The sequence below is a fragment of the Eurytemora carolleeae genome, unplaced genomic scaffold, assembly GCF_000591075.1.
Source record: "Eurytemora carolleeae unplaced genomic scaffold, Eaff_2.0 scaffold168, whole genome shotgun sequence".
NCBI lineage: Eukaryota > Metazoa > Arthropoda > Copepoda > Calanoida > Temoridae > Eurytemora > Eurytemora carolleeae.
The window spans coordinates 130391-151664 of NW_019396062.1; the positions used below are offsets into that span (position 1 = coordinate 130391).

Below are 21274 nucleotides of genomic sequence, written 5' to 3' on the forward strand. Positions count from 1 at the left end.
ACTGATCTCCCTCCAAACGTTTATTTTCTTTACAAAAGCTTCCTCTGTATCAGGCAAGTCTGAATTGCTAGCCATAAAGGAAGTGTTCGCGAAAAATGAAAGGGGTATAGGCTGGACCCTAATTAATATTGGACATTAATTTGTTGACCGCTAGGTGTCTCTCGCAAGTGAAATCACTGAAATATCAAGAGCCATATACACCTTACCCTGGACTAAACAGAGTGAGAAGCATTCGGTTTCATTTATTTGAAATCAAACGTGTTTTGTTCTGTAATTCAACAATCTCTAAACTTACGGATTTGTCTATTTTATACTTTTTCATTTGATATGAATATGCCGACAAAAAGGTATTTTAAAAATAGGCTTAAATATTATATTTAATGGTTCAAATTGTGATCGAAGGCCACAGTTTTCTGATATATTGACAGAACCGTTAAATCCACGTGACCTAACAGCCAAATAATCCTCCTCCAAAGTAGAAAAGTATTTGTTTAAAAAAGAAAATTATGAAATGTGAACTGTATATTAATGCCCCAAATAGAATTCGACATTTATAAATTGAAATAACTGAATGATTTTAAATTTAATTGACTTTTTAACAGTTTGGTGAGAATCATGCAACTGAGTGAATTTATATGGGTTCTACTCTCCAAGACGTTTTGAACCATTTTCTCCTTAATATAATATATGCAACTGATAGAAGTGAAATTTAAAGCAAAACTGAAGTCATTTCAGCCTATACCAACTTTCCTTTTTCGAGAACACTTCCTTTAAATGGGTACACATTTTTCTCAAAAACATCTGCATTTACAATTGCAATTGCAATGAATCACAAAGGAACTGTTTTTTTGCCACACACTTAAATATATATATATATATATATATCTTTGCAACCTGACGGGGTAAACTTTTGATATTTCAAACTTAGGTTATTTAATCCAACAGAACTTATAATTTGAAATGGTCACAATATCGGATTGCAAGGACATTAGAGTTTGGGGCTAAAATTCAGTTTCTTTTGAGGACATATTTGAATTCATTAAATATTATAAATATCACATGCTATACATTTTTTGTTTGATCCTTGAAAAACGTTCATATTTTAATTACTTTAATTTACGAATAGAAAAGGGTATATTAAAATGACATGTATTTTTACAAAAAGATAAATATATCATTAATCTGTAACATATATTCTTACATAAAATAAATTAACCTTCGTTAGATCAGCGAAGTAACACTGAAAGGATTAGTTCTGATAGTACAGTATTTATCACTATGTATTCCATAACCCCAAAGCCAGCCAGGACCAGGGTGGAAAGGGATGCAACTGGCATAACCGGTTTTGCTTCAATCTTGGCGGTGTCAGCTGTAATAACAGCTGATCTATCGGATTGGGTTTCACGTGTCACAACAGTTGTTGTCTCGTCTTTACCAATACCAAGCTGACCCAGTCTAGGACTTGCTTCATGAAGCTCAACCTTCAAATAAGACAGTTCAAGTTCACACATTTGAAGTCAAAAATGCTTTTTTACAAGGTATCCGAACCATATTTATTAACAGTATTGCGGGGCATTTTCCTTTATTTTTAATTGTTCCTTCCGTTCTGTTCGTTTCCGTGAAGGAACTATGGTTCCTCATGAAGAATGGCCAGCCCTAAGGGCTGGGCATGTTCATATTTTATTTTAAATTGTTTGTTTCATTCTGTGTTGTTTGTTTGTTCCCTGGGAACAATGCACAACCCTAATTAGCAGAGCTTTTTTTCCATAACGATCAATTAAATGGCGAAAAATTGTCAGTAACAAAAAAAGAAAAATGTGGAATGAAAAATCCAGCAAATATTACAATTTTATCTTGTTTTTATACATTCGAGATTGTGAAGATTCTTAAAGTTTTCCTTTTGATACTTTGCCATATTTGTTTTCTGGATTAACATTTTGCTTAGTGTAAAACTTTTTTAGACAATTTGCTTATATGTAAATCCCTTTATGGTGCATGGTACGCCTCCCCCCCCCCCCCCCCAAAAAAGCCCTTAGTGTTGAAATGCATGTTTATAACATAATAGTTCAAGACCAGCTCATAGAAGAAGAAAAAATGGACCACGTACTCTAAAATTTTGTTTGTTTGCTAGAAAGATTTGAAAAAAAATCAAAAAAAGGGTCCGAAAAATGTAAAAAAAAATTTAGTTTTTTGACAAATGTTAAAATGTGACACATGTTTCTACATACGTTTTTCAGGGGCTTTTCAAAATTGTAGTTTTTAGATGTGTAGCTTTTTAATCTGTTCTGTAGTTTTTCAGCTGATGTGTTCTGTGTTTAGTTCGGGATGGATGTTGCCCACGCCGGAATAATTAACTGAATACAAGCGGGTTATTTAAAGATTAAATTCCACAATTGCTCTCTTTGCATGAAGGGTCACTTGAAATCACGCAAACAGTCCCTTTAAACGTTATTTTCAGAATTTCTTTGTTTTGCATTTGTGAGGAGATAAATTAAATTTATATTATTCAAGTTCTATTTGGTTAAAGCCACTACATTAAAAGTATAAAAGGAAATCTTAAAATCTCCTGAAAGGAAATGCATTCCATATTTTACTTGAAATGAAAAGATTTTGTTTAAATATCAAAGTAAAGCAATCATTGGATTATAGAGCTCCAAATATCAAACCTTAAATAAAGTTGCAAACGGATTTTTAAAATATAAACTAAAAAACAAATATTTGTTGTTGAAAATCAAATTTTCAGATATTTCCAAGTTACAAACTGCACTGCAATTGTAATTACAAAGAACGAGACAATTTTACTTCAAAGTGCTGATAAATGGCATTTGCTGAAATAAAAATAAATAACAATGCTTATTGTCACCTAAAAAATTAATGCTATATGATGATATTGAACTTTTGAAATTTCCTGCAACGATAAAAATACATGAATTGGACACTTGAAACTGTAAAAAAAAGAATATATATATAACTATAGCTGACCAAATTGGCTGACATTTTCTTAGGGTCACCATTGGTACCCTGCAGAGGATGCAACGTAGGCAAAAAAATTTAAAAAATACTTTTTAAAGAATTAATTGATATTTTACGAGAAATACACCTCTTCTAGTAATTAATGCATACTACTTCTCAAATCTCAACTAATTCAATTATAACATCCTTTGTTCTAAAGGGATGTTGGGACCTTTCATTTAAAGGGACAGACCGGCTATGTAAGGTAGTTAAACTGAGTATGCAGTGTTGTGGACAAATTCTTTAGGATTCAATTACAGTCCCTTTAATGGGGTTAGGTGGCTTACCATGCTGCTTTGCCAGTAGATGGTTAGAAGGCTCGAGGTACATTTCAGCTTGATAGCTCCGTTTCTAAAATGATGATGGGAGATTTCAAACTTGAGGTTGAGAACAGAAGTAAAGGTTTCATCGTATTCTTCCCGGATCTTCAGGGGCTTCAGGTAATCAGTTCGGGCCTAAATATACAAAACATGCATATCATATTAATCTTAACCCTAAAAATGTATATTTTATCATTTGTTGGACCTTTTTTGCAATTATCTTACTATATAACTGGATTTAGAAGAAAAAAATCCATTTTTGCAAACTTTTTAAAAAATCTGAGTTTTGGGCCAAAAAGTTCCCTTTCCTGTTCTCTAAAGTACAATAAATATTCACCATTTTGATGTTATCCAACATCATAAACTTTGCTTGTCTGGGTGTCTGTTTCTTTGTTTCTATGTCTATCTGTCTGTTTGTATCAATAAACGTAAAAACGGCTGAACCGATCAGACCCAAATTTTTTGTGGGACCTCACATGACCCCACAGAAGGTTTATGGATGCTCAAAGTAACAAAAAAATTGTGTCACAAATTTTTTATTTTTGGTTAATTTGTTTAAATGAGCAAAAAAATTATTAAATCCACGTCTTTTTTATTATTGTTTTATATTTTTTCAAAAAAGAAGATGCTGAGTACTCACAGATAGATAGATAGAACCACAATTAAAAGTTGAATTAGAAGATGGGCGGAAAGCGCCCTAGAAGCATAGTAAAACTAAAATTCTATAAACTTATCTAAGCTTGACACAAAAATAAAGTGGAATACTGATTTTGCATTACAATTTTGTTTTAACAACTTTTAAAAAAATATTTGAAAAATAGTACTACTCGATTCACAACTCGAGCTTAACTTTCGTATTTTCTTCTTCCCTCAAACCATTTTGAATGAATTTGTCAAGAAATTGTATTATTCACGAACGAAAGTAAATTATGAGGACATGTCATAAGTTGATTATTATTCACTGAGTTCCCTAGGGGGTAGTCTCTGCAGGCATATAGTTTGTTTGATTAATTGATTATACTATCAGGACCTAGATTTCTTTAGTTTCAGCCAGACTTCTTAAAGGGACTGTTAAAGGGAGTGACCGGCAATGTGTGATAGTTGAACTAAGATTGCTATATTATGGATAATTTTTTAGCATTCCTTTGAGACCTATCAGACGTTTTTATACGGTGCATATTTGTTCAGCAAGAGCGAAAATGCAATCATTAAAATTCTCATAGATTGTCCAATTTGGAGGGATGGTTTTTATTTAAATTTTTCAATGACTACCCCGAAAAATGTAACAACATTCTACAGTGAACAAATAAGTTATTTAGGAACAGGTTGAGAAAATAAAAAAATAGCTTTTATCTTCAGAATTAAGTAATCTTATTCTTTTATTTGTTTCTGAAATGTCTCCATGTTCAAAACCATTTTCTGTAGATTTTCTGGAATATTTAATGAAAAGACGATTTTTGAAGAGTTTGAAGAAATCTGCGAACAAAGATCAATATGAAAAAAAATAATTTATTCTAACATTGATTTATTCTAATGAGAAATATGTTCCTAAACATCTAATTTCTAATGAGTTTAATTAGTTTACTGTAGAAATTTTGTTAAATTTTTCTTCGTTGCTTTTGAACAATTTTTATAAAACCGATTCTCAAAATCACCCCTCAAAAGTGGACAATCAATTAGGATCTTGAATTTTGAATTATCGCTCTTGCTGAACAGTGAACAAATATGCACCGTAAAAACGTCTGATAGGTTTCAAATGAATCCTAAAATTTTATTTTTTTAAACTGCAATCTCAGTTCAACTACCGTACATTGTCGGTCACTCAGTTTAACGAAATTTAAAATGACATCTATTTTAAAAAAGCTTAAATACTAACGATGCGCTCAAATGTACTTTAATGAACATTCAAATCCTCATTATTTTTGGCGGCAGATGAAGTGAGAGGAGGGGGGGGGGGGTTATCTCCGCTTGTCCGCTGTAAAAAGCAAAAAAAAATTCCCTCTCATAACAGCAACGTTGCCACTTCATCATACGGCTATAATCAGTTATGTCATGTGAGGGTTTGAGTGTCCATTGCTACGAAGACGATATTTTTAGTACATTGGAGTGCATGGAACGCCCCCAGAATATCTAAACTGTGGCCGAATTTAAAGAATTTGAGGCTTAAATTTAAGCCGCGGCTCAAGTCTGGCAATTTTCACTTAAAATTGGATTCAATTTTTCAAGATTTGAGCCAGCGCTTTTGGGGGATTTGAGACGCGGCTTAAATTCATTAAATTCGGCCACTTATTATACAACCTTGATTTTAAGTGATACACGCCCAGGTTGAATTGGCTAACACATTAAACCTTGTTCAGAACATAAATGATGAAGAAATCTTTGTTTTTTTTTAATAGAATAATGGTATTATTAATTGCGTTTTCTATACAAAAATGGGTTAAAGGAAATGGCCGTAATTTTTTTTCAAAAAAGAAAAGTAAAAATATATATCTAATTTTTATTTTAAAATAATTTCTTATCCCCCTGACTATTATTTGGATGAATTTTTCGGGATCTTTTTCTAATGATGTTAAGATGACTAAAATGATCGATTTGTATAAATGTATGTAATATATATATAAATATACCCAATCGCCAATATACTGCAGTATGAAAATCAATGCTTTTTGATTTCGTGATTCGTTTTATCATAACAAATATTTTACATACACGTTTTTCATTAAACAATATTTATTTTTTAAAGAGAGACCTCAACCCAAATAAAAAAGAATTTAGATTGTTATATTACATGAATTCAAATACATAGTAAAGATTTTGTTCATCAAATGCATGCATCCTAAAATACAGTGAAATCCATTTAATTGTGGAATACAAAGACGACTTTTAGACATTTAATTGTATTATGTTGATTTTGGTACAAGGTAAATAGTTTTACCACATGCTTAAAACAATTAGAATAGAATGTATATTAGAATGGAATTTACTAGAAAAAAGTGTAAAACGGCCATTTTGTTGTACTGTTTCCATACTGCAGGTGTAAATCACATATTTATGCTATATAACCTTTTGGGCCCTGGAACATCATTTTATAGAAAATCTAAAATTAATATTAAAAGAAAACCAAATTATGAAATAGGCTGGTTTCATAATTGACCAATGATCATTTCACAAAGACTATATGCCTTTCACTTTACAAACGATGATTTTCCGTTATAACTATAAATCAAATTATGTTTTTTATTCACCTAATTCGTTTTATAAAGTTTATTTAACAGCTTTAAAAAATTTGTAATTGAAATGGATAGTCTAGGGAACATACTGTATTAATGTACTCTACTGCATACACTTTGTGAACATTTACATTATTTGTACACTTTGAACTCCCTTTCAGGCTGAAAGGGACTGACAAAATTCATACCGAGGGATTGTCTAAATTCCACTCAAATATATTCATTCTATTCTCTTTGCTTAAAAATCATTTAATTTGGTGAAATGGACGCATTACGCAACATAATTGATTTGTTCATGTTCATGGACTATTTAAAATTATAACTTGAGTCTAAAAGCTGTCTTCCTATTCTGCAGTTGTATGGGATTGCATTGATTTGTTTATGTTCATTAAACTATTTAAATCTATAACTTGAGTCTAAAAGCTTCTTATTCTGCAGTTGTATGGGTCTTGCATTGATTTGTTTATGTTCATTGAACTATTCTTTATTATCAAAAAAAAAACCTTTCCAATCCAAAAAAAAATGTTTTTGTACTGAGCAATTTTCCAATTCTTAATTAGTAGATAAATCAAAACTAGCAAAACTATCCTGACACGATAAGCGCAAAAAAGTATGATAATTCTCAATTAGTTTGAAAACAAAAAGCAGACAGGTGTCCGGGCTGTTCAGCAAATATAGTCACCATAAACAAACAAATTTGTTGCGACAATCAATGCAATTCACGCAAAACTATTTGCAGCTAAGTATGTTAGGGGTTAAAGGGAGTGTCTGGCTAGAATGGTAGTTGAGGTGGGAATGCAATATTGTAGAGAGATTCATTTGAGACAAATATCAGACGTTTTCACGGTGAATATTTGTTCAGGGAGATAGCAAATTCAATCTTTAAAATCCTCATTGATAGTCCAATTTGGAGGGATCATTTTGAGAGTCTTTTTTTTAACTATTCAAAGACGACCACGACAAATGTGACAAAATTCTAAAGTTAAGTAATTAGTGGTTGAGAAAATAAAAATTAACTCCTATTGAAAGCAAGATATCTTATTCAGTTATTTGTTTCTTTAGTGTCTAGTTGTTTACAAACGTTTTCTGTAGATTTCCTGGAACTTTTATTGAAAAGACGACATTTTAAGAATTTTAAGAAATCTGGAAACAAATTCGTAAAGAATAAAAAATTTAATATAATAATGGGGAAAAAAGTAATTGATTCTAAAATTGATTTGTTGACAAATGTCTATTGAGAAATATGTTTCTAAACATCTGATTAGTTAACTGTAGAATTTTTTTTACTTTTTTTGTCGTCGTTATTAAATAATTTTTAAAAAACCGATTCTTAAAATCATCCCTCCAAATGAACAATATATATGAGGATTTTAAAGATTGAATTTGACTTCTTGTTGAACAAATATGCACCATAAAACGTCTGAAAGGTCACAAATGAATCCTAAAAAATTACCCTACAATAATGCATTCTTAGCTTGACTCTACTTTTTAACCATGACAAATCCAAATGATTTGGAAAACAGAATCATTAACTTTTCTTAATTATCATGTAGTAGTAATCTCTGTTTGTTTTATATGTTCATTAATAATTCAGAAACTTATTACCGAATTACCAATTGGCCTCAAAATTTTATCTGAAAACTCTGGACAAACCTGGATTTCATCGCTAATTTTATATAAAAATTTATAAAATGAATTAAGTCTTTGACACAAACTCAAATTTTTTAATTCCTTTATTTTTGCAACTTGATGGTGTTGACCTATGATATTTCAAAGTAAGATTATTTGATCTAATAGAATGCATAGTTCAAAATATCTATGGTCTTCGACATCAGGTTGCAAAGATACAGGTATTAGAAAATCATCAGAGTTTGTTACAAAGACTCAATTCCTTTTATTTATACAAAAATTTATAAAATTTACAAGTAAAACTAATGAAGAAATGTTGAAATTATGTTTATCTTTAAATAAGTAAAAAAATCCCTTGAAGCCACAGATTTCCTGCATTTAAATATGCAAATAATAGATTCAAAGTTTTGAGTCTGAAAGTTTAGGTTTCTGATTAATTCATTCTCGGCTTGTTTTCTGTTTTCATTTTGATAAATAATACTTATGCAATAATTGCTTTTCAGAACTGTTGTTCTAACTCTTTCTAAAAATTCAGAAATTTAAAACTTTAATTTTAAAATTGTAGAAAGAGTAAAGGGAGTCTAATAAAATAAAAGACTATCCACCTCGTTTTTCCATCCTACATTCTGCAAAGTAACTGGCAAGTCCAAATATAAAAAACACATTTCAGAAACAAGAATACACTTTTTTTACAACTTTTATTCAGGCTCAGTTGACCTTTCTGAGGTCACTGATCGCATTTGTTATTTTAATTCATTACTAATTTTACATGGTTATGAAATCAAATTTAGAAATGTTTTTGTAAACTTTTTATTTTTAAGCCCGAATATGGAAAGTAAAAAGGATGTATGTTGTAATTGACAAATTTTGAGTGTCTCTATGCGTAATAGGGCGCTTCTTCTCCTACCCTTTCTATTGAGAATTTCATCTGTTAACTGTTGGTGTGTGAGCTGCAACTTTTTATGCTGACTTTTCTCTTCTAGTTGACGCAATTTAAAAAAAAATCAAAATGTTATCCGGACATTTTTATCTTTAATCGAAGTTTCCACAACAAGTTTGGGCCCGAGCGGTCAAGGGCGTATACAGGGGGGGGGGCATAGCCCCCCCTAGAATTCTGCAAGCCTTTCACACTTTTCAAATCTTAACTGAAGAGTGAAGAACACAAAAAAAATAAGTTTGCTTTTCATGATTATTATAAAAAATCAAAATTTTAAAATATATATAATTACAGTGCAGTGCTCATGCTGTAACCAAGTTAACCTAACCAACCTAACCTAATTTTAACTTTTAAGTTCACAGAGTACACAGAGTTTAGTTGGGTTCAGAGAACACACAGTCTGCATACATTTGTACAGCTCACACACTTTACATTATATGCTAGTCTTGTTTAGTAGTGATGTGAGTCTGTTAAAAGTTGCCGTTGTGACTGGTATCTGTGAATTGCTGATTAATAATTATCATGAATCAAATACTGTTATTTATAAGCCTACTCCTACTCCTACTTTTTTTCACAACAGAAACTTTTACAAGTCATAATTATTTTCTGGACCTTTGTACTTCTTTTCATCTCATAGAATTTAAGTTTAAGTTAAGTTTTTATTTTCAAAAATGTCTTTTACTATCTCTAGTTTAAATACTAAATATACCTATAAAAGTATAATAAAATGACGATTTTTTAGAAACAATGTTTTTTTCTGCTAGTTTTGTTTGAAGGAGTGCTTAGAAGGTAATTATTTGGACTGTATGTGTGCCTTTTAAGTATCTTATACTTATGCCTGATATCCAAGAAGCCAAGTGTTATGAATTTACAGTTCGAATTTTGCCCCCCCTAGGAGCTCCTAGGGGGGGGGCAAAAAAAAATTTGCGCTTCGCGCAAATCTTGCCCCCCCCTAGATTTATTTCTGTATACGCCCTTGCGAGCGGTTCAACCGTTTTGACGGTTATTGAAAACAAGCAAACAAGCAAAATGTATATAAAAAATTGTTGGACCACCTTATGCTACAGCGCCTGCAGGACCTGTTTCTAATTTCTCGCTTGTACTGTCACAAAGTGAGATTTTCTAAACCATTTTCATGTTTTATAAACTTCTTTACTTTAATTAGTTTTCATGTCAAGCCTCGCACTACCACTTTGTACTCTTCTCTGTGCAATGACGGTTATAACTAACTTTCAAACAAATATAATTGAATTTTTCTTCTCGCCTTCTTCATTCCTAATTTAACTTTCAGACTCATTCAAGGTTTATGTTTACAAAAAAACTGTATGTAACTAGCTATATCTTTGTGCATGATAATAAAAATCATTTTTTATAAAAAAAATGTATGTAAATAGCGATATCTTTATGCATGACAATAAAAAATCATTTTTTTATAAGAAAAAACTGTATGTAAATAGCGATATCTTTATGCATGATAATATAAAACCATTTTTTATAAAAAAAAACTGTATGAAAAAAGTGATAGCTTTGTGCATGATAATAAAATTCATTTTTCATATAAAAAAATGTATGTAAATAGCGATATTTTTATGCATGATAATAAAAAATCATTTTTTAAAAAAAAAACTGTATGTAAATAGCGATATCTTTGTGCACGATAATAAAAATCATTTTTTATAAAAAAAACTGTATGTAATATCGATATCTTTATGCATGATAATATAAAACCATTTTTATATAAAAAAACTGTATGTAAATAGCGATATCTTTATGCATGATAATATTAAACCATTTTTTATAAAAGAAACTGTATGAAAATAAGGATATCTTTGTGCATGTTAATAAAAAATCATTTTAAAAAAAATTGTATGTAAATAGCAATATCTTAATGCATGATAAAAAAATCCACTTTTATATAAAATCTGTATGTAAATAGAACTATCTTAATGCATAATACAAAAATCCACTTTCATGTAAAAACTGTATGTAAATAGAACTATCTTAATGCATAATAAAAAAATCCACTTTTATATAAAAACTGTATGTAAATAGAACTATCTTAATGCATAATACAAAAATCCACTTTCATGTAAAAACTGTATGTAAATAGAACTATCTTAATGCATAATAAAAAAATCCACTTTTATATAAAAACTGTATGTAAATAGAACTATCTTAATGCATGATAAAAAAATCCACTTTTATATAAAAACTGTATGTAAATAGAACTATCTTAATGCATGATAAAAAAATCCACTTATATATAAAAACTGTATGTAAATAGAACTATCTTAAGCATAATAAAAAAGTCCACTTTTATATAAAAACTGTATGTAAATAGAGAAGTTGTTTAGTTATGTTGCCATCTTCATGTTAAAAGTAATTAAGATCATTTTCTTGTAGTTTAAAGGGACTGTAAGCGTAATTATTATTGTGACCTTCTATTTAAAGAGGGGAATACCCGATTCACAACGATACCCTTTAAACCTTGGACTGATGAAGGATTCACAACGGGACCCTTTAAACCTTAGACCGATCAAGAATTCACAACGGTACCCTTTAAACCCTGGACTGATAAAGGATTCACAACGGTACCCTTTAAACCTTGGACTGATCAAGGATGACAGATATTTCCTAATTTATATATATAAACGCTTGTAATGTTCGAACAATTTGCTTGTAAACTGTTTTATATGTAAGGAATATTAATAGTTACTTTCTTGGAAATGTAGAATATAGAGTTATTCGCATTAATATCTTTGAGAACCGCGTTGGATATAGAATATTCTAGTTTTGGCAGTACGTGACATCATCCGCGTTGGTTTCACACAGTACGCTAGCATACACTCTTATTTTGAGGGTTTTTTCGCCGCATTTAAGAGATATATACACTGAGTTCTCCCTCCTCGATAATATTTACCGTTGTGAATCGACGACATCTCTCTTTAAATGGAAGATAATTACGCTTACATTCCCTTTAAATAATATTTGTTCTCACCGGTTCCTCATTGATAAACCAGGAAAGGTTTGCTGGTGGATGAGAATGCCAGGATGTACACATTGCTTCAATAGTTTCACCGATCTGATACTTATCCTTAATCCCAGATATACGAGGCTTATCATCGGGCAAATCTAAACAAAAAGATTAAAAAAATATAAAATTATTAAATAAACATCGGCAGTAATTGTAAGGAAGTCATGAAAAAAATGTTCTTTTCTTTTTCAAAATTAGCCGAACATGATGGATGATGCACGAACATGATGGATGATGCACGAACATGATGGATGATGCACGAACATGATGGATGATGCACGAACATGATGGATGATGCACGATGATGCACGAACATGATGGATGATGCACGAACATGATGAATGATGCACGAACATGATGGATGATGCACGAACATGATGGATGATGCACGAACATGATGGATGATGAAAGAACAACAAGAAGAAGGAAATTTAGAAAACAGAAATTTGTCAAAATACTTGCAGCACTCTAGTTTGCCGAGTCCATTAACCCTATCTCTGCATGCTTGGGTACTTGAACACCAGGATATGCTGGGGGGGTCAATTTGACCCCTCCCCCCTCTAAATCCCATGTTTGATGTCCAAATATGACAAATGATACATCATTGGAAAGCTCTTGTGCTCTACTTTTAGAATCTGCAAATTTGCAAAAATTGAATTTTTTATCGCAAAATCCAGTTATATAGTAAAAATGTTTGCAAAAAAAATTTGTCCAAAAAATGAAAAATTATACATTTTTGAAAAGCCCTTGACCATGCCATTTCAAAATTGCAAAATTTTAAATAACCTGATTTTTAATCAAGAAAAACCAAAAATGTGCAAATTTCCTTTGACAGGTTGTTTGCAAAAAGGCTTTCCAAAAAGCTAAATTTTATCAAAATCTGACAAGTGGAAATGGGTCAAAACAAAGATTTAGTTTGTTACAGGAAAAAGCAGTCATTCAGGCAGTATTAAAGCCTGGTTTTAGGCCTAAAGGGAGGGCTTTGGGTATGTAAGAAAAGTCAGAAAATTTCAACAGCCTCAGACCAATACTTTTTGAGTTATGTAAAAAAACTACAGGGGGGGTTACAGCAGGAATAAGGTTAACGCCTGATCCAATCAGGGTTCAGTCATGTGTTTGGTGTCTATTCTGAACCAATAGAAATTGCATGGCGGTAACATCTATCTTTCTATCTAGCTCTTTATCCAATTAGAGATAAATATTTATATCGGCGCTATAGCAGTAAATAGAAATATTTACTTCTACTGAAACCGCAGTGGCAGTGCAGCTAATTTATAGAATTTTGCTAAAATTTAAATTAAAAAAATATATGTTAAAAAATAAAATAAACATTAAAACATGAAAAAATTGTAGCAAAAAAAATGTTAATATCATTTCACAGCAAATTTTCTGATTATAATATCATTGCAGCCTGATGATGAATACCTTTAATATTCTGAACTTTAACTGATCTAGCAGTATTCATGGTTTTAAATATATAATGCTTACAACATCAGGTTGCAAAGATATCAAAATTAGAAAATTACAGCTGAAGTTCCATTACTATATAAAGAGTAAAGAACACAAAATTTATATTTGAAATAAAACATATAATAACTGCAGTGTGAAGCAAATTGTGTAATAAAAATAAATTGTGTAGACGTATTAAGTAATGTACATGTAATGTACAATAATAAAAAGAAATTATATTAAAGTATTGATAATAAGGATAAGGATGAAAAATTTGACAATATGTCTTCTTTTTAAGGATATAAAAAAATTCTACGTAAAGTCAACATCATTAACTTAAATAATCAATTTTCGAGTTTACTTTCCCTTGTAATTAAACAATAATTAATCCTAAATTAATTCTACCCAGAAAAATAAAGAAACTAATTATGTGTATAATAAATCTACAACAAAAATGTGACAGAAACTTTAAAATTATGCATTAATTGCATATTTGCATTTTACATAACTGACATAAAAGTTATTGTTTCAATGTACAACACTGTGATCTTGCCAGGCGACATTTGTTGCATAAAACGTGCTTGTCGAATCTACACTGGGTAGACTGACTGGACAGTACAACGGACTGCACATACAGTACGTGTTGTACCGGCACGGATCATGCTACTTTTAGACTGGGGTGACAATGTTCAATCTAGTTTTCATATTCTTTATTTTACGAAGAAGTTTTAGGAAATTTTAAAATTTGTTTTATTTTCATTGAACTTCAAATATTTTACCAAACAAACATTTATCACTGTTTTAAAGTTCAGAAAATTGGAATTTTTGTGTTGAAATTTTTGCAATTCAAACTCCTGTTTTTACAACAATAAAGTTTTCAAGTTGAAAAACTGAATCAATTCAAAACAGGATAAAACCTCTTTCAATCATTCTAAATTCCAGTGCATTTGGTATTTTGCTGGACAGTGTACATGTACATATAGACACTGTACACATTTCTTGCAGAGGCCGGGCAAAAGTAACAAATTAAAAAAAAGCCGTACCAAAGATGCTCTGCTAGTGTTAAGTAAATATTTTTTGTTCCAGCAAAATATTAATTTCTGAGTTTGGAAATACACATTAAAACAATGGATAGTTCATCCTAAACTAAGCTTTCTTCCATATATTATACCGTGAGAAAACTGTTTAGCTCTTCCTAAAAGATTTTTGGTTTTTGCTATTTTATACTTCGTTGGCGTATATATGTTAGATAATAAAGATTCGAAATTAGATATTAAAATATGAACATGAAAATATGTCAATACAGACAGGGTGTACTTCCTTATATTAGATATTAAAATATGAAGATGAACAGATGTCAATACAGACAGGATGTACTTCCTTATATTAGATATTAAAATATGAAGATGAACAGATGTCAATACAGACAGGATGTACTTCCTTTACATCTACTATTTGATTGGAATTACGAATGCCGTCAAATATAGGAGAGACCGATAAAGAAAGTTTTTAATTAAAAAAATCTAACAAATATTCGAAAGATTGAACTGTAAACACAACGATATGATTAGAGTTGGGGACGTTAGACTTTTCGTTCGTTCATCATTCGTCAACGACCCATTTCCTTGTTTTCTTTAAATTGTTTTTAAAAAATTATTTCGTTCGCTCTCAAAGTTATCGTTACTTTTTCGTATATGTCGTTCGTTTTTTTATCGTTCGTTCAGTAAAATCGTTCGTTCAATAAAATCGTCGTTCAGTAAAAAAAAAATTGTTTTTTTCAAATCTTTTGGTAAATATGTACGAGTACTAAAAAACTATAGTTTTTTCAAGTTTGATCGAACGATTTTAAATCGTTTGTTATTGATTATTTTTTTCGTTCGTTTTTTTCTGAACGACTTTCTTTTTCATGAAAATTTTGTTCGTTCTTAAAAATTTTGTTTGTTCAAAATGGCGATGCCCATCTCTATGATTTCTTCAGAAAACAGGAATCGTTTTTTTTTAAGTGTTATTAATTTGCTTACCTACAACTTGCATGTGTGCCTTCTTTATCAGAGTATGAAACGTCTGGTCCGCAATAACCTAAATTATTAACTTTAAATCAAAATTATCAATATTATGATTAAAAGTAATTTTTGTACATAATCATTAATTTTTATTTATTTTATTTCACTAATTAAACCTACCTCACAGCTGTATTCTCCAGTATTATGAAAATTAACATTTCTAAGTAGCAAGGTTTTTCCATCAGAAATAAATTCCTAAAAAATACCGGATTCAATGGGTTCTTAAAGTACAAAATTTATTATCTCTATTTCATCTAGAATAAAAAAGAATCCCGTAGAAAAAAAATTATAAAATCATAAAACAATTATCTATGATTTCCTGGACATGTATAGAGTCCCCTATTTATAGTGCTTTATAAAGCAATGTCAGATGTCCCAAAGGTATTTTCCCATGAGGCAACTTCCCAAGGGTGTTTTCCCAAGGCGGCAACTTTCCAAATCTACAATTTCCCAAGCGGTAACTTCCCAAGTCTGTTCTAGCCGCAGTGCTCGGCCCCTAGCCTGTTTTTGCCGCAGCGCATAAGCCCTAGATTGTTTTAGCCGCAGCGCTCGGCGCCCTAGCCGGTGCACTTGGCTCCCATTTTAGCCTGCAACGCCTCAGAAATCCTAACAAAAGCTTTGAAAAGTTGCCGCTTGGAAAGTTACCAATTAGGAAAGTCGCCCGCTTGGGGGAATGCCTTTGGGAAAATCATAAAAAATAACACCAATAAAGCTTTACAAGCATAGTTGGATTACTTAAAGGGATCACTGCCTTAAAGCAACAGTAAGTTTCCCTTGGGCTAATGTTGTCTGAAAGGATGCAATGAAGGAAACTCAACCTTGCATATATTGAACTCAATATCCTAGTCTGTTTCATCTTATCCTTTAAACATCTTGCCGCCAGCAACACAATATAGGAAATCCAGATAGCTGGGGTTAGGAAATCCAGATAGCTGGGGGTAGGAAATCTAGATAGCCAATGTTAGGAAATCCAGATAACCGGGGTTAGGAATTCTAGATAGCCAGAGTTAGGAATTCTAGATAGCCAGTGTTTGGAAATCCAGACAGCCGGGGTTAGGAAATCCAGATAGCCGGGGGTAGGAATTCTAGTTAGCAAAACTAAGGAAATCTAGATAACTGGGTTTCGGAAATCTAGATAGCTAGGTTTAGGAAATCTAGATAGCTGGGGTTAGGAAATCTGGATAGCTGGGATTAGGAAATCTGGATAGCTGGGGTTAGGAAATCTGGATATCTGGGAAATCCAGACAGCCGGGGTTAGGAAATCCAGATAGCCGGGGGTAGGAATTCTAGTTAGCAAAACTAAGGAAATCTAGATAACTGGGTTTCGGAAATCTGGATAGCTGGGGTTAGGAAATCTGGTTAGCTGGGGTTAGGAAATCTGGATAGCTGGGGTTAGGAAATCTGGATAGCTGGGGTTAGGAAATCTAGATAGCCAGGGTTAGAAAAGTTTAATTAGTTTTTCTATTTTCTTAGTTTTTTGAAAACGACTTTCGATTTTAATTTTGATTTATATTAAGCTTTTAAAAAGCATGGATACACAAAAGATTGAAAACCGAGAGAAACTGTCAATTACTGGTAAACTTTTAATTCGAAAAAAGCTTGTTAAGAATAAAAACTTAAATAAAAAAGTCGTCTTCATTATATTGATAATATCGCCAACCACCGTAGTTTTCTAGTTTTCTAGTTTTCTAGTATTCTAGTTTTCTAGCTTTCTAGTTTTCTAGTTTTCTAGTTTTCTAGTTTTCTAGTTTTCTAGTATTCTAGTATTCTAGTATTCTAGTATTCTAGTATTCTAGTTTTCTAGTTTTCTAGTATTCTAGTATTCTAGTTTTCTAGTTTTCTATTTTTCTAGTATTCTAGTTTTCTAGTATTCTAGTATTCTAGTTTTCTAGTTTTCTAGTTTTCTAGTTTTCTAGTATTCTAGTATTCTAGTTTTCTAGTTTTCTAGTTTTCTACTTTTCTACTTTTCTACTTTTCTACTTTTCTACTTTTCTACTTTTCTACTTTTCTACTTTTCTACTTTTCTAGTTTTCTAGTTTTCTAGTTTTCTAGTTTATTAGTTTTCTAGTTTTCTAGTTTTCTAGTGATTCAACTTTTGGGACTAAACCCCTTTGTTGTTTTGTAAACACTTTCTTTAACTTCCCTTAACTTCCTTTAACTTCCCTTAACTTCCTTTAACTTCCCTTAACTTCCTTTAACTTCCCTTAACTTCCTTTAACTTCCCTTAACTTCCTTTAGCTTCCCTTAACTTCCTTTAACTTACCTTAACTTCCTTAAACTTCCCTTAACTTCCCTTAACTTCCCTTAACTTCCTTTAAATTCCCTTAACTTCCTTTAACTTCCTTTAACTTCTCTTAACTTCCTTTAACTTCCTTTAACTTCCTTCAAAGATATTTTCTGGTGTCGAAGCAATTCATTAGTTTCTGAGAATCTTAGATTTTTTAAGAAAAAAAAAGAAAAACAAAACCTTTAAAGGTTTTAAGATTTAAAAAATGTAGAAAATATTTTTCAAGATCTTCTCATCTCAATTTTCTTTTTTTTAAGAGAAAAAAAACTTTTTTCATTTAATCACGGGTAACAAATTATTTCAATATTATTCGTTACAACGTCATTTTAAATCTTAAAACAAAATGGCGGTGATTTAGTTTCAAAAATGTATAAGAAAGTTGTCTCACTTTAACTAAGTTAAAATGAAATAACTTCTGTTTGTATTTATAATCATAATCAAGCCATGATTCAAAAAAGTTGTTTTCAGGTGTTCTATTTTTGCCAGAAAAATAAGAATAACTCAACAATTTTCGCATACACACAGGAATAAACATCAAAGAGTACCCATTGTGAATCGCGCTATAAATCAAGGTACCCTTGAAGTTACGGCTATTGTTGCCCCTCCCCGAACTAACCAGAGCTGATTGAGAAGCATTTGATTTCCTTTATTTGAAATAAAACGTGTTTGGGTCTATAATTCAACACTCTTTAAACTTACGGATTTGTATATTTAATACTTTTTCATTCAAAACGTTTATGCCGACAAAAAAGTATTTAAAAAAAAAGGTTTAAAAATTATGTATAAGTGGTTAAATTGTGATCGAAAGTCGCAGCTTTCTAAAATAATGACAGAACCGTTAAATCCACGTGGCCCGGGCAAGATATAATGACATTTTACAGTCTTTTAAAAACCTTGTTTGATTGCACCACAGCAGCGTACGGTGAACTAGGGTTAATTTGAATTCGTACTAGACCGACCCCTTAGTGATGCGCGGCAACAACCGGCCCCGGGTCATCGATATCATAAGCCTATTTGACCGACCCAGCTAGCTTAGTATGTTGTGAGCGTCCATGGAGCGTCCTATCTTAATATTTGTATCACCATATCAGCCAATTTAGAGTTTTTTCCATTTTCTTCCAAACTTCCCAAATGTCTGTTTTCTTATTTACATTTTGATAAAGTTTGCTACTGCATTCTCACACTAAACTTTATACTAACACAAACTTTTCAAACGTTTTGCTGAGACAAGTTTTCACAGTTTATTATTTTTTCTTTCTTTACTCACAATCTCTGAGTCTGACCCTACGTAATACAATTTGTAATTGTAAATTACTGAAATATTGAAAACAGAGACCTAATAATCATTGTTTAAAGTACATCGTGTATACAACTAAAAAATATTAAGAAATATCAACTATATACGATTGGGACAACTTCAATTTAGGAATCAAGCATTGATCATTAAATTTACTATTTACAATATTATATTTTAAGTTATCCTCCAGGTAAATTTACTATTTACAATATACTCAACACAAGCGCTCCGACTTCAGGTAAAAAATACAATGATATGTAGAATGAGAAACGCGAAATCTATATAAAAAACCAAGACATTCGTATATATATGTTGCCTATAGCTGGCCAAACGGCTGGACCGATTGGGCTGAAATTTTTTGAGGACACTCAGGGGTGGCCGGGGAATGTTACAGGATATAAAAAATTCTAAATTTGTTTTCAATTTTTTTTATATTTGTTTTGCACGGGCAATGCCGGGCCCTTTAGTTAGTGATGACTAAAATCGTGTTAACAAATACTTACATCGATATGGAAATTATCCAACGGGAAGGTTTTGATCGGAGGTATTTCGTCGAAAATATTTCTAAATATTTCGATTGTTCCACGGTACCATTTCACCGCCCAGATCTAAACAACGAAAACAATTAATTAATTAATTAGTTAATTAATTAATTAATCAATCAATTAATTAATTAATTAATTAATTAAAGGGACTGTTGTTTACAATTTAAAATGATATTAGATAAATAAGGAAGTCTCCTTCATCCTTGATCAGAAATGAGGTTTAAAGAGTACAGTTGTGAATCGGACATGCCACTCTTTTGACTGAGGTTCACTTGAGATTACGTCTCAATCACCCGCAGCCGTAGAACATTTGAATTTCCGAGCCGGGTCAACCTTTCCGGTCCCAGTTTGTACTGTATCGCCCGGACATTGGGTAAATAAAGCAAACACTCAATTTGACTAGACGGTGCAACAAGGTTGACGCGGTCAGACTTTAGGTTGAATTTACTTTTACTAAAGGGTCAGGGGTGCGTGAAATTCCCTTCCCTTCATTAAATTAGAGAATTAAATATATTCCGGACATATATATATCAATTATTAATAACCAGTGTAATGTTGATGTCATTAACTTACAGTAATAACCAGAAAACAATGAAATGGGAAGACGACATTATAGCAATAATTAAGTGTATTTGATGGTGTTACAAGGCGAATAGTTTTACTAGACACTTAAAAAATCACTTATGTTGTGAAATGAGTCTGTTCACACTGCACAATTTCTGTGTTTCAAGTTCATTGAACATTTTAAAGTTAAACCTTGATTCTCAAAGTCGTCCATACTATTCCAGAGTTTTCTGGTTATCACTGTCCCATATATTTTACGTAAAAAGTAAAATTGCATAATCTTCCAACTTATCAGTGGACGTTTTTTCAAGCATTTTTAATCCGGGCCGATCTTAATAACCGTATAGTCGTAAAAAGCGTGTTGATATACGTTATGTGAAAACTAATATGCTTTCAAAAGAACATTTAAATTTGAAAAAAAAATTCCCATATATTGTTTTGCTCCCTGTGTACCTTATCTGTCTTATCAGTGTCCCAGGTGCAGTTAAATGTCGTATTCTCTCCTCTTAGGACAATACTTGGGACAGAAACACGCAGATTACTAAGACTATTCCGTCCTAAATATACAAAATATCAGATTATTCCGTCCTAAAAATACAGAATGTCAGACTATTCCGTCCTGAAGATACAGAGTCTTAGACTATTCCGTCCTAAATATAAAGAATATCAAACTATTCCGTCCTAAATATACAGAATATTAGACTATACCGTCCTGAAAATACAGAATGTCAGACTGTTCCGTCCTAAAGATGCAGAGTATTAGACTATTCCGTCCTAAATAAATAGAATATCAGACTATTCCGTCCTAAATATATAGAATATCAGACTATTCCGTCCTAAATAAACAGAATATCAAACTATTCCGTCCTAAATAAACAGAATATCAGACTATTCCGTCCTAAAGATG

The 21274-nt window shown here is 31.4% G+C and overlaps 1 protein-coding gene across 1 annotated transcript; it reads right to left on the minus strand.

Annotated features, from left to right (window-relative positions):
* Positions 1 to 720: 720 nt before the first annotated feature.
* Positions 721 to 20924, minus strand: LOC111709035 (uncharacterized; the record flags this gene model as incomplete). The annotated part of the gene is given in 7 exon segments (XM_023482611.1): positions 721 to 1481; positions 3300 to 3467; positions 12127 to 12260; positions 15633 to 15690; positions 15795 to 15869; positions 19762 to 19866; positions 20821 to 20924. Coding segments are annotated over 7 exon segments (899 nt in total), but the record flags the coding sequence as incomplete, so codon positions are not given.
* Positions 20925 to 21274: the final 350 nt, after the last annotated feature.